Source organism: Chaetodon auriga, chromosome 10 (genome assembly GCF_051107435.1).
Source record: "Chaetodon auriga isolate fChaAug3 chromosome 10, fChaAug3.hap1, whole genome shotgun sequence".
Lineage (NCBI taxonomy): Eukaryota > Metazoa > Chordata > Actinopteri > Chaetodontiformes > Chaetodontidae > Chaetodon > Chaetodon auriga.
In genome coordinates, this window is record NC_135083.1 from 19,291,162 (window position 1) to 19,304,955 (window position 13,794).

The 13,794-nt window shown below is 41.6% G+C and overlaps 1 protein-coding gene across 4 annotated transcripts in view; it reads left to right on the forward strand.

The window, feature by feature from the left end:
• Positions 1–13,794, forward strand: part of mtcl2 (microtubule crosslinking factor 2) — an 88,916-nt gene that overhangs the window by 12,375 nt on the left and 62,747 nt on the right. For all 4 annotated transcript variants that reach the window (XM_076741308.1, XM_076741310.1, XM_076741309.1 and 1 more), the window contains exon 4: positions 9,269–9,418. In XM_076741308.1, the coding sequence (XP_076597423.1) occupies positions 9,269–9,418 (150 nt within the window). The remainder of the gene's footprint in view (positions 1–9,268; positions 9,419–13,794) is intronic.

Consider the following 13,794-nt stretch of genomic DNA (forward strand, 5'->3'; position numbering starts at 1 on the left):
AGATTATTTAGACATGAATCAGTAATGAAGATAATCATTAGTTGCTGCCTTATCGAGTACTACTAAATACTACTACTACTACTCTGATATCAAGTACTCTATCTGCACCGCTGGATAGATGCCTGTATGTATGCGTGAACAGATGCGTGGATGGGACGATGTTTGCTTATACTGAAGGTGAGATCACACTTCCAACTGCCAAATGACACGCCAAGCATTGTGGGAATTCATCACATTCCGTCATCCTCTGTCACGTCCCTCAGTCCCTCCCTCGCTCTCTCTCTGCTTTCTTTATCCAAAGATAGATGAAGAGAGACGCAGTCTGTACTGGAACAGCTGTCACGCCAGTGGCTCTCTCTCCCTTTCACACATAATGGTTTTATATATAGACACGCAGCAGATTACTTGTGATGTAACATCCTCTTAATGTGTGCTGAGAGGCCGGATGGTTGGACGAACGTCAAAAAGGTCAACAGCATCAACATGAAACACACCAGGGCTACTTCACAGTGACTCACAGCGTCCTGCAAAATCCCGTAATTCTTAATGAAATATGCAAAGAACTGACAATCTTTGAATTTTAAAAGCAGTAATCATAAATTGTGTACAAGAGAGCAGCTGCATTAGTAATTTTAGTCCATACCTGCCTGTACCGTGGACGCTCGTACATGTCGGACACATCATGATAAGCTGTTGGTTCTTGATATGAAACAATGACAGCACTCACCCCACTCACTGATGCAATATGAGGCTTTTGCAGGAAATCCACACAGTAGATGAACATTGAGGGAGATGACAGGTAGAGAACCACAGGTGTTTGTCTTCCAAGCTGTCAGTCATCGTTTTACAAGCAGAATAAAGTTACCTGACATCTGTCAGGGTTTCTCTTTAGTTAACCGCCACTCTCTGCCAAGCACGCTGTAATGAGAAGCTGATGTTTTCCATGACTTCAGATGGGGGATGTTACAGGAGCAAAGGTGGGAAGTAGTGATGATGATTTACTCCATTACAGTGATGAGATGTTTGCAGGACTTTTACTTGTAATTGAGTATTTTTCGTCATCACCACTTGACTCAAGTCACAGGTTCTTTTTCTTGTGAAATATGATGAGTGCAGTGATACATGTCTGAATTGTTGTGAAATCAGATGGAGACAGTGCAGCAGTCTAATCTGGTTCATCAGCCCTTTAAGAACCGTTGATATGATTGTGAAAGATAGTTTTTCAGAATCACTCCTCATCTGTCTGTGCAGCGACAAGCTGATTCTGCAGTACTCTGCGATAAACTGAGCGGTTCAGCAAAACAGTAGGCAGTCGATAATTCTACAGGGAGCATACCTCATTAAAAAACAATATAATCACCTCCAAGGTTGACTTTAAGACCTCAGATGCTTTTACGTCTCTCCAACATGAAGCCGCAGCCTGTGATTTGATAAACATCATGCAGGACGAAGCCACTGTAGAGTGCTGAGGTAAATAAAAATACAGCTTGACGGAGTGCTTCCCTCAGATTTTACATCAGTAGAAACGGTTATGTTCTCATTTTACTTGACAACAGAAACCACAGCAGGAAGCTAAAATACTCACATATAGATAAAAGAAGCAAAGTGAAACAGCATCCATAAGTAAAATTGTGGTTCTTGGTAAATTAGAAAAAAATATGACCACGGCAAACTGACTCGAGCTCCTTTCAGCCACAAATGACATTTTAAAACAACAAAGGACTGGACTGCTGAGCTCGTGTTTTCAAGCGGTCAAAGCCAATGCGGTGTCATAAATAAATTTTAAGCAGAGTGACTCTGTTTATAGAAGGTCCTGATTGAAACCCCATCAGGGCTGACTGAAGTCTTTCTAGAGTTTTCATGTATCCTCCCACACTAAAGACATGAATGTTTCAGTAGGTGGTCAGAGTACTTCTGTCACTGCTCTAGGGCAAGACTGCAGGAGTCCCCAGGTGATGTGCTGTTGCCTCCCACTGCTCCTGAACAGAACAGGTTGAAACTAGAGAAAAACTCTTTGTGGGAAGAAATGAAGTGGACCTTACTTTAAAGGATTGCTCTGACATTTAGCCCGCCAGGTGATGGATAAAGAAATCCGTTTCACATCTGCACGTCCAATCGAGACATTGGTTGAAGGTGAGTTTAGCATAGCTTAGCACAAGCAGGGAGAAACTGCTAGTCTCTGTCCAAGAGGAAAAACACACCTCACAAGATCTCCACATTGGTCTTCAGTACACGTTATTTCTTGTTTGCCAGGAATCAAACCACGAAAACATTAAGAATGTGCTTGGCTCGTGGTTTCTCTCTGCTCTCAGAGTTTGTGCTAAGCTAAGCTAAGCTAAGCTAAACAACACCAACACTGCCACTGTCAAATATTTTCAGACTGTGAGTGGTTACGGCAAATGCATATTCATTTGCATATCTATCTTCTTGTAAGGACCTCCATTGACATAACTTTTCCAGCCCTTTGCCACCACTGATATGTCCACGTCTAACACCAACCTTTATCCTAACGTTAACTCAAACCTACATCGAAATTTAATCCTAAAACAGTCTTTGAGGAAGTGGTGGCCTCTTTTTTAACATCAAAACTCATCCTGACAAAGACAAATACAAGTGCTCACACACACACACACACACACACGCACACGCACAGACGCACACACAGAGCTGTTGTGCTTCCATAACGGTCATCTCTCCAATCCAATGACTTCCCTCCCTCTAGATTTTATCAGAGGTTTTAAATGCAGCTAGCAAAGTGTGTGTGCGTGTGTGTGTGCGTGCGTGTGTGTGTGTGTACGTGTGTGTGTGAGTGTGTGTGTGTGTGTGAGTGTATGTGTTTGTGCAGTCAAAGTGCAAACTGGATAACAGGAAGAACAAGAATCTGGTTGTTGAACAGAATCAAACACACGTCCACGCACAGTGTACATGAAAGATATCCAAGTGATGACTAACTGCCACTTGCTGAATGATATTACTGTTTGCCCTGTGGCTTGTGTGTGTGTGTGCTCGTGCATGCGTGTGTGTGTGTATTGCGTGTTTTGTTGTGTGTGTGAGTAAAGGAACAGTGAAGAAATCCTTGCTCTCTCTGCTTCTGGAGGTTTGATTTGATTTTACTCTTCTCATTCCATATGCTCTTTGTCACACACACACACCCATACACACTCTTTAAGACATACACACATGCGCACACACACACATCCACACATGTCCCTTCTCACCCAGCTCTGCAGCACCCTGACTGAATGCTAATTACACCCTATAGCTCTGTTACCGGGTAAAACCGCAGCTTCAATGGCATTAAATTCCTTCACGTTTTCCTTTAACATAGAAGAACAATACAGCATTTAGAAGGAGTTAAAGGCTGACAAAGGGGCGTTGAAGAGGAGAACATTATAGAATTGAGGAGAGGACAAAGAGGAGGAAAACACAGAGGGGGAGGAGGAGAGAGATGAAGACCCATAAACCTGCAGTGGAGAAAACATCCCATGTTTTGAAGCTGTTCATTTTTTTGAATATTGATGCATCAATCAAAATTGAGCACATTGTGTTAATCAATCACCTTTTCTGTCCTATTCAATCCCAAACATGAAGCTCCGGGGGATTTCAGCCAACACACATTAAGAACACCTCCTTGTTTTGATGTTGAAGCGTACTATTGATCAGCTTCAGAGACAGAGGGAGAAAATTGATCTACAGAAGATCTCCATTTGGTTAAAGTGGTGACATCCAAGTATCTTCATATTTCATCTCCATATTTGTACTCGATGTTTCTGCACCACACCTCCCACAGATTGCCTGAAAATCAGACATTGTGAGACTGTGACAACATCTTCCTTTAGCTTTGTGTCCCATTTAAGGTCGGGGAGCTATGCAGCACCACACGGTACCATCGCAAACAGCTCTACTTAACTATTAAAAGGATCTATTCAGATTCACGTCATTCTGTTATCGCACTCTCAGCCATTAAGTCCAGTGAAAACAGAACATTCATGAAGATCTACGGTATATTAACATTTCTTTTTGTGTCTTTAATGTGTGCAGAGAGTCTGCTGGCTCAGTCAGTGCTGTCCAAAATTGACATGTCTGTCCTGCTGTTTCTATGGAAGCTGCGGAATCAAAAGGAGCAATTTTATCACGTTATTCAGGCTCAAAAATCATGCTGGTTAAAGCCATTTTTATGAGTGGATTTAAAAAAACCTGTAACAGTTCCTCTAAATTGCGTGACAAGCTACATTGCGGTAATTACCCTCCAAAACAGTTCCGAACCGCTGATCATTTTCTCACCTGACACCGCTGCGTTGTACAACAGGTCGTTCCCACGTCAGAGTCTCAGTCTCTTATTGATCCAAAAACAACCTGACCTCCTCTCTCTGTGGATTTTGTGGTTCTTTAAAAATGGTCAAACCATTTCGTCCTTTGCTCCTGACAGAAGAGGAATAATTGCTACCATTGCTCAAAGTCTTTTCTGCTCTAATGTAAACATGTTGCTTGGTAGCTCAGTAGCTATGAGGGAAGATAATGAAGAGATGATTCTTAACACTGCCTGTTAACCTCTGACTGGTCAATTGTTTCTGGTTGAATTTGCCTTCTGGCATAACTTAGTAAGTAATAAATCTGTGAGCACAGAGGTCTGGGTCCAGGCTAATGACTTGCATGCTACAAGCTAATTGTGTATTTTGAGTATTGACGTCTTCCGGTGAGTCTTCTACGTCCACGAGAAACCTTCAGTTGAACGACCAACTTATGTGGAAAGTTTGTGACAGCTCACACTTTGTGACACAAGCCCATCTAAATATATCTGAACCCTCAGAAGAAACTTGAATTTACATTGCTGTTGCATATGGATGGTGCACAAACACAAAAGCGAAGCAACTTATGTAAAATAAAAAATTGCTTGGAGTTGTTAAGATGGTCATTTTCTGAGTGTAGGGTTGATGGACACTTTTGTCCTGCAATGCTGTACGCAATAATACTGCACTGTCAATGTTTGTATTGTTTACTATAGTGTTAGCTTCAGGAAGGTTTTGACCAGCAAATGGAAAGGCTTTTATGAACTGGACCTACATACATTTTAAGGCACAAATTGATCAGAAATGGGCGACAATCGAGTAAAATTGAGAATCAGATGAAAAGAGGGCTTAAAAATGGTGCGAGAAAGAAAATGGCGCTGTTGGAGCTTTGTAACAGAAATTTCCAGAGTACAAGGGGAACTATGAGGAACTATTGAAACGACAGAGAGAAATGCAGGAGGTGTATAGAGAGAAGAAGAAACGTCTGTCCACACACACGCACACACACATTAAAACATGAATTGGAGCGTGGTGGGGCTCAGGGAGCCATTGGGTAGAGTGAGAGTGGGCAGCACAGAGGGGCATTGTGGGACTCAACTGCACACTGGCACGGGTTCAAAGAGACACACACACACACACACACACACACACACACACACATTCATACAAACACAGTAAATACACACATTATAAATTGTGTTCAGAGAGATTTTGCAGATGTGCAGTGAGACACAGTGTGAGCCATGTGGATACAAACAGACACAACACACACACAACACTGAACAAGGTGCACATGTAGACAGCCACTCACATGTAATTACAAACTGTGGAAGTATTAATTATGCTGATGCACAATTACATAAATCATCTCTCTCACACAGTGTTCACTGCAGAGCTGCAGCTATTATTCAGACTTCCCTTCACACAAATAAAAGCTTCTGTGTAACATGTATTAAAAGGAACGGTTTAACAGAATGCACAAGTGGAACAAAACCAGATTCTGTATGTTGTTTTTTGTATCTGTGAAATGAATGATGAAGTTGAGGAATATGGTTTTAAAACTCTTTTGAAAAAGTTGACACTCTCCATGTGTGTTAGGTTGCTGTACCATGGAGTTAAAGTCAGGCTCAGAAATGGCCAAGTCATGTAACTGCCAGGTTTTGCTGAGCCATGACTGGACCAACCCTTCACCTTGTTTCCATATAATCAAATGAAAGCAGCCGTTTGTGCTGACCAGTACTGCAGCAAGTATTACAGTAGGATGATATGGCTTTGCGTTGTTACCACGTTGTGTATATTTGAGATTCTTGCATGTTTTTGCAGGTGCGACCACATCACCTCACAAAAAACATTGTTTTTATTGAGTAAAATGATTGTGAATAATAGATGAATTCGGCCTACACGCATTAATTGTTAACATAAAAGTAAAAACTGCGATCACAAACCTCTTAAATCATCAGACACGAAAGACCATCTTCCACTAGATGAAGTCAGTATTTGGGTTAATGGGGTCCAACTACATTTATGAGCTGCTGAGTGATTGATTGAACACAGCATTTTCCTCTAAAATGGGATATATCCATTTACTCAGCTCCTGATGGGAATCATTAAAGTTTCATTTCATCAAATCTAATACAGCCTTTAAGATAAAAGCCCTCATATTTAGATTCAGTGGAGCCAAAGCAATCATTTTCAAGTTAAAATGGATAATTATTAAACCGGCTGAGCTCTTCTATCTGCACTCTTTTACCCATCGGTTTGAGCAATCAAACAGCACTGATTGAGCGTGATACAATGGATGAACGTCTGTCTAGTTAAGGACTTTTTTCGATTTTTACCAAACAATCAGCTATGATGGGGATGTGACTGCAGTTTTTTCACAAATCACACAAATCAGTGTCTTATGCCTTGAATTGTTTGGAGACGAAACAATTTGTGGAGCAAAGGAATCGTTTGAAAATAAATGTATTCCCTTTCTTGTCGAGTTAGAAGACTTATACTACTCTCACATCTGTCCATAAATACTTAGCTACCGTGAGCACCTGGTTAGCTTAGCTTTGCATAAAGTAGGGAAACAGCTAGCTTGCAAAGGTAACAAAAAATACATACCAGCAGCACTAAAGGACACTAATTGACCCGTCATACATGGATTTCCACAATGCAGAGAGGAGGAGACAAACGAGAACAAATGACAAACCAAAGAAGAAAGAGGAGTGACTAATTCATCAAATTAAAGGAAAAAAGAAATGAAAAAGGATTTCATAGGGCCTATTTATAGCTCGCTTGTAAAACCTGTACAAAAAAACAAAGTGACAACTCACTGTTTAAGAGGGGCCATGTACTGGAATATTTAGAAATTTTCAAGCAAAAATGCCAAAATTGTGCAGCTTATTCAAGAGTACTTCAAGTCTCTCGGCCCAAATTTAAATCGTATGGTGTTTAACTGTATTTGCAATGCACACTAATAATGAAATAGTTTGTTGTCATGAAAAAAAGATTATACTGCTTTAAAGTCTGCATAAAAAGCCAGCAGCACCGGATCCCAATGTAAGATTGCTTGTTGCAGCATGAGTCAGAAATGGCCGTGATTATGGCTCTGAATATGGGGCTCTATGCTGCTTTTATTGCTTCCCTAAAAAGACTTTAGACCTTATCTCTAGAACAAAAAGCCTATTAAAATGTCAACTACTAACAAAGAACCGAGGTTACAGAAATGAAGGCTGTGGCTTAATTTTGGCTCTCGTGTGTATTTTGTTTCCTCTTTTGTCATCAGGACATTAAAGCTGCATGCAGAACACTAAATGTAACACACCTCATTTCATGTACCAGTATAATAACAGTATAACAGTAAAGCCCTCAACTCTGTCCGTGACCCCCAACACACCCACAACACTTAATCTTTAATTCAGTTTCATCAATAATGGACTGAAAATTCAAACCAATAAACACATGTCTGTGAACAAAGACTCTCATCACTGCTTTGCTCACGTTAGTTGTACTTAACTCATAATAAAATCATTCTAATCTTCAATATTATAACATGTAACCGTATAAATGTCACTAAACCTATAATGCAGTAATCAGATGGGAGTTTTTGACTGTTGCGTTTTGTGTCGTGCTGGGTTCGTATCAGACATCAGGTCGCTGACTTTGTCCTACTTTGACTCTTTGACATTAGAAACTTTTAATGAATAAATCCCCCGAGGGGGAAAACAGTCAGACTTTCATAAGATCACGTTATGTATAAAAGATCAGTTTCTGCCAGAGTGGTATTAATTATTTTGGGGGCTTTATTAGATTAAAAGCAAAGGTTCCTGCTGATAAAGAGGACACATTTTGTAGACTCAGCTGAAGTAACCGGCATTGAACTGGTCCTGTTTGCACTGGCAGCATTCCTAGAACACATGAGACACTTGGAAATGAAATCAAATCGAGCCAGGGCTCTCTGTCTTTTACCTGGGCAGAGATTAGTAACATAAAAAGTAATCTCCTGAGCAATATCCCCTGATGACAGTTTAAAGGTCATTGTACTGAAATCTGGTTACTGCAAGTTACTCACATCTCCACCTTCTGTACTTTGGGGGAATGCGCACACATTGCTTGGAATAGGAAATATACTCATGAACCAGACTGGAACTCTCTTTTAATTCCTGTTTGCTCACATGCTGTTTGTTAAGTGTTTTGCTAGATATTCATCTATTCATGCATTTGGCGCAATTGAGCATTTGGAAATCCATAGAGAGACTGTTGGTCGGATTGTTACCGTAGGAGGGTTTTTAACCTTTTTCCTCGGTCACACCACAAGGGGAGAATAATCTTTATATACTGATCTGATATGAGATGATCAATCTCTTCTACTGTTTCACTGTGTTTCCGAGTTTATTGAACTGATTTTGTGCTCAAGAGATGATGATTGAGCTCGTGGAGCTCTTACAATGATCTTAGAAGGCGGAAAGAAAGATGTGCTTTTAATGTTCCTCTCTGTACATGTTTTACCTGGTGCTGCCTTCAAATCAATCTGACTGCATTCAGTTCAGCCTTGTGCCATGAGAATGATACAGGAATGTTGCGAGGTCCAATCAAGTAAGATTACCATCATGACTTTTACGTCATAGAGACTCAGATGCTTATTTAGACATGAGACAGACACATTCAATTGCAGTCAGATTAACATAAAGAGATTATGTTATTTTAAGACATTTGAAAGTGATAAAATGGACAAAGTTGGCTTATTTAATGATATGCTCTTGGAGAAAAATGTGGTATCTAGCTAAATGAGACACTGAAAAATGATTGTTTTTGTGTCCTGTTGCAACATTGGTGTGGTACACATCAATGCCTGATGTTCTGGAAAGTATGAATACATTTAAACAATGCACAGCTCTAAGACCACCGAGCAATCAGTGCTTTCCATGGTGGGGAATTGACTGTAAGAGGCGCTGACCTAAACTCTTCTTCCTCCAACCCTCCCTGTTCAGGTGGCAAAGGACGTGTCCATCCGTCTCCACAGCCAGCTGGACAGCGTGGAAAAGAAGAGGAGTCGTCTGGAGCAGGAGAACGAGGAGCTGAGGGTCCGCCTCCAGGATCTGGAGGTTGCCAAACAGGTCCTGCAGCAGGAGATTGACAAGGTAGGATAATAATATCATAACTGTGTTGTATGGAACAAAGCCAGCAGGGGCCATACTGGGCTCAGTGGGGCTTGATGGCTCAGTGGTTGGGATGGACGCTGTCTGGCAGCATGGCTGTTAATAGATATTTGAATTGTTGTCACTGAAATGGCTGAACAGAACTGGTACAGTTTCCAGTTTTTGAGTATTTTGAGTTGTCTTTGTGCTTGATGAGCTAAGCTGTAGTAAACATCATATAGCTGTACCACTGCATTGTTCAGTAAATGTTATGTTGAAGAAGATTGCTATGGTCTAAGTTCAGACTGAAGCGTCCATTTGTGTTTGGAACAAACTGGAAATTTTAGCTTAACATGGAGGCCCGTGCTGATCCTTATTTAGCCTGTCGTCCTTTCTGCGCTTTGAAGAAAACAATGTTTACTGTGCTCCGTTTGCCTTGGAGCCTCAGGAGAGCCGATCTCTGTTCTCTTCTAGTGTTGACTTCACTCCTGCCACGCTGCTGCCACTCCAGGGACTTATTTGTTATACCAAGTGTAACCAATAAAGAGCTGCAATGAAAAGGAAGAATCAGATTTGATGTCAGGGCCAGCTGAAGTGAAAATAAACAAAACAGATTTGGCGTTGCACTTCTTTGAAAGGGAAAAAAACACAAATAAATTGATGTTGGACCCAGATTCGCTCTGAGTTAAGCAAGATTGACCTCTCCACTGTCTCCCAAAGGCCTTATTCTGAACAGTCTAGTCTGAGCGAAAAGCATGAAATGAGGCCCCATCTTTCCACCCGTTTTGTTCTGTCTGTCTTGCTTGTGCTCAGTGTCTCTTTTCTTCAGTGTCTGATGGGCTGGTGGTCATGGCCTTGGCCAAGGACCAGGCCTCTGATGTGGGTCAGGGTTGGATGGATGGCTGGGTCACTGGCAGGGGATCTGGGTCCGTCTGCTCCGGTCTGGCTGGACTGTGTGTTCTCTCGATATAGTTGCCAGTTTGCTGTTTGCGGATGGCTGGAAAGATGGCTGGGAGGGACGCTCAGTGTTTCCCGGTGTTGACTTGACGGCAGTGGATATGCAGTGTATTTGCCTGGGCTCACTGAGTGCAGAGGTGAAAACTAGAAAGCTACTTTGCTGCCTTTCCTATTCAGCAATGATTGTAAAAGCGAGTGTGAGGCAGATTGGTGATACATCCATAATGATGTGGGTCTTCTAGCAGAAGTATACCCACTTGAAATCCTCAGTGTTTCTCAACATAGAAACACTGCAGTCTCTTGGATAATTTAACAATACTATAGTGCCAATCTGTGTTGATTATGTATGTGAGGAATCAGACTTTCCCCATCACTTTGGTATGGTGTACGGCCCTAAATACCACCATGATCATCAGTCATTCAGAGGCGAAAATCAGGGCTGCAGTGATTTCAGAACACGTTGGTGTTGCTGTTAGGATTTGAAGCGCTGAATGTCGGCTTTCTACAAAGAGTAATTGCTAGCCTTTGCTTGCTGTTAGCAGGGAATGCAGCAGAATTTGAAAAGCTTGGCGCTTTGATGTTCCTTAACAAAATACTCCTTGGGAGTTGTAGTTGATGTCTCTCCTTGGGTTTTTCTGTAGATGGGCTTTTTTAACTCTTAAATCAAAGAAGTATATTTTTGAACACAGCTGCTCATCGTTTGTACTGATGATTCAATGTCAGCCCAAGCCCTGAATTGCTCCAACACTTTATATTGTCTCTGCAGAAAATGAACAAGACAATTTTTAGACCTCTGAATGCCATGATTCCCATTTTGCAACTCTTTTCTCCAAAATAGTCATTCAAGACATCAGATGTATTGAAGTAAAAAGTGTTGAATCTCCCACACAAATGTACAAAAGTGGAAAAAAAGTGGTAGTAGCTTATGTGAGCAGCACAAGTTGATGTATTTAGTTATTTTCCACCTGGCGTATCAGCCTTTTGAACAGATGACTGTCATACTGAGGGCCTCTCTACTTGTGTGCTTGCCTGAATAATATGGTTTCATAAGCTGTGTTTGGATCTGTGATGCTGAGTTATGCTAACCCTTCAGTGAAGGGAATTCTTCACATAGCTGATATGATTCAGGGAACTATGTTTGTGTGTGTGCTCATCCACAGAGGAATGTCTCACTCATCTGTGTCAACTACGGCCCCGAAACGGAAAAAATGAAAGAGGGATAAGAAACTGACTTCGGTGAGACATCAGGCTACAAAGCGATGTACACAAGCTAAAGAAATATGTGTGAAAAGGTTAAACAAGCAGGACGAAAAGGCATTTAACCATAGATACAGAAGAACACACAGACAATGAAGGCTTTGGTGATTCACAGGTGTAAAGGAGGTTTGTGAATTATTGATTGTGTCCTGGTGGCGGCTGCAGGCTCCAGTCTGTACTGATATTGATATTCTTTACAAAGCAGAGCTATGCAGAGAGACTGGCTAGACCTTTATTGTGCTGCTGCAGGCCATCGATATTTTACTGCAAACTGGAAAGGGATTAGATTCTGCATACCTAACAGTGTTAATGCTTTATGCACAAAAACAGAAAAACAAACCAATATTGTCAATTAAAAATACCGCGAACAAAAGCAGCTCCATTTGAAGTGTAACCCTTTCTCTCCAGAGCTAATTGTAAACATATTGCTTGCTATTTCCACATGTTAGCGTAGTGCTAACAATGTGTATGTTGTGAATTGCTATGATAAAACACAAAGTGTAAGCTCTCAAATAAATCATCATATTTATAAGCTACTGTCGAGCCTTTACATTATCACAGTCACCTCAGGTGTCGCTGATGCTCTAACAGCTACAGCTGTAAACGGTAGTCGTTGCAGGCGGCGTGTTAGCACATTATTAGCACTGTGTTAGCTACTTCTGTGGACTAGTCTTTGTGTCAGTGTGCTAGCATTAGTTACATTTTACTTTGCTATAGTATTTTAATGCGAACTAAATATTACAAACCTAAAAAAAATGGATATTAAATTATATTATAATAAATATGTCCTGAAATTCCTGAACTATTTCGAAAAATTAGCGCATTTCTTCTTTAAAAAACGTGGCTGAAACGCCCTCTATCCAGACACACCGTCAGCTAGCTGGTTCATCTACAGTAACATTGTTCTCTCAGGTTTGAACACACAGAGAATATTTTGGTTCCACTTTAGCTATCTGTGAAGCTACGTGCTAATACATTCAACTGCTGTCTTAACACGTTGTCTGCTGGAGTATCTGTAGCTTATATTTAGCACACTGTTAGACCAACACACACACGCACACACACACGCGCGCACGCACACACTCATCTCCTTTGTTTACCACCCTTCGGGTAAAGAAACAATCAACTCAATTAAGTGGAACAAGGAGAATGGAGATGTCCCCTCTCTTCTTAATTTTCTCTGTCCTGTTCTCCTTTTCTCCCATCTCTCCCTCACAGACCAACTCCTCCTCCTCCATCCCTCCCTCGCTCACCTTCCATTCTTCCTCCCTCCCATGCAGACCCAGAGGAATGCTGATGCAGGGATTTCTTAATCCCGTCCCCCTCCTCTCTTTCAAAATCTCCTCCTCCTGCTGTCCTCCCCCTCTCATCGGCCTCTCCCTCCTCCATACCAGACAGTGCCTCCCTCTCTCACTCATACCTCTCCATTTTTGTCTTTCGCCCATCCTCTCATCTCTTTCTTCTTGACTGCTGCAATCTTCCCTGTACAAAGCTATCGATCCATTCCAGCTGTGTGACCTTTGAGGAAGGCAAGGTCAGATTCGATGGAGGGAGGGGGGAGTGGGCTGGAGTCGCAGAGGGATGTAGGTTAGGAAGGAGGGAGAGGAAAGATCCCTCTCTGGGTTTATGAGGGCAGGGTGGACAGGTTGCATCTTTTCCAGGTGCTCTGTCATCAGGGAAAGACTGGCTGAAGAAGGGATGGATGGATTTCAGTAGCCTGTTATGAAAAAAGAGAAACATTTGCAAACAAAACACAGCACCTCCTTTCCTTTCCTCTCCTCCTTTGCCTTTGTTTGCATATTTTTTCAGCAGCCAAAAGAGTAAACTGGCTTCAGAATCTGTATTGTCTCACTGCAGTTATTGTTTTTGCTCTCTCTCGGCTGTGGCTGTGCGTTTCATCTAAGTAAATGAATAAACAATACCAGCTGCAATTTATGTGTCACCAAATATTTGTGTGTGTCTCTTTCACCCAGGTGTGACTGTGTGCTGTTGTACATGCAGCTTTGCCTTATGAATGAATATGTGATGGATAGACAGGGGAATGGTTCAGAGGGTCAGGTGACGTGTGCGCTCCCGAAGTGATCATAAACTGAATGAATGACGCTTTTCGACCTTGTGAGGATGGATAGAGGGATGGAATTACATTCAGAGTGCTCCAGTGCCCA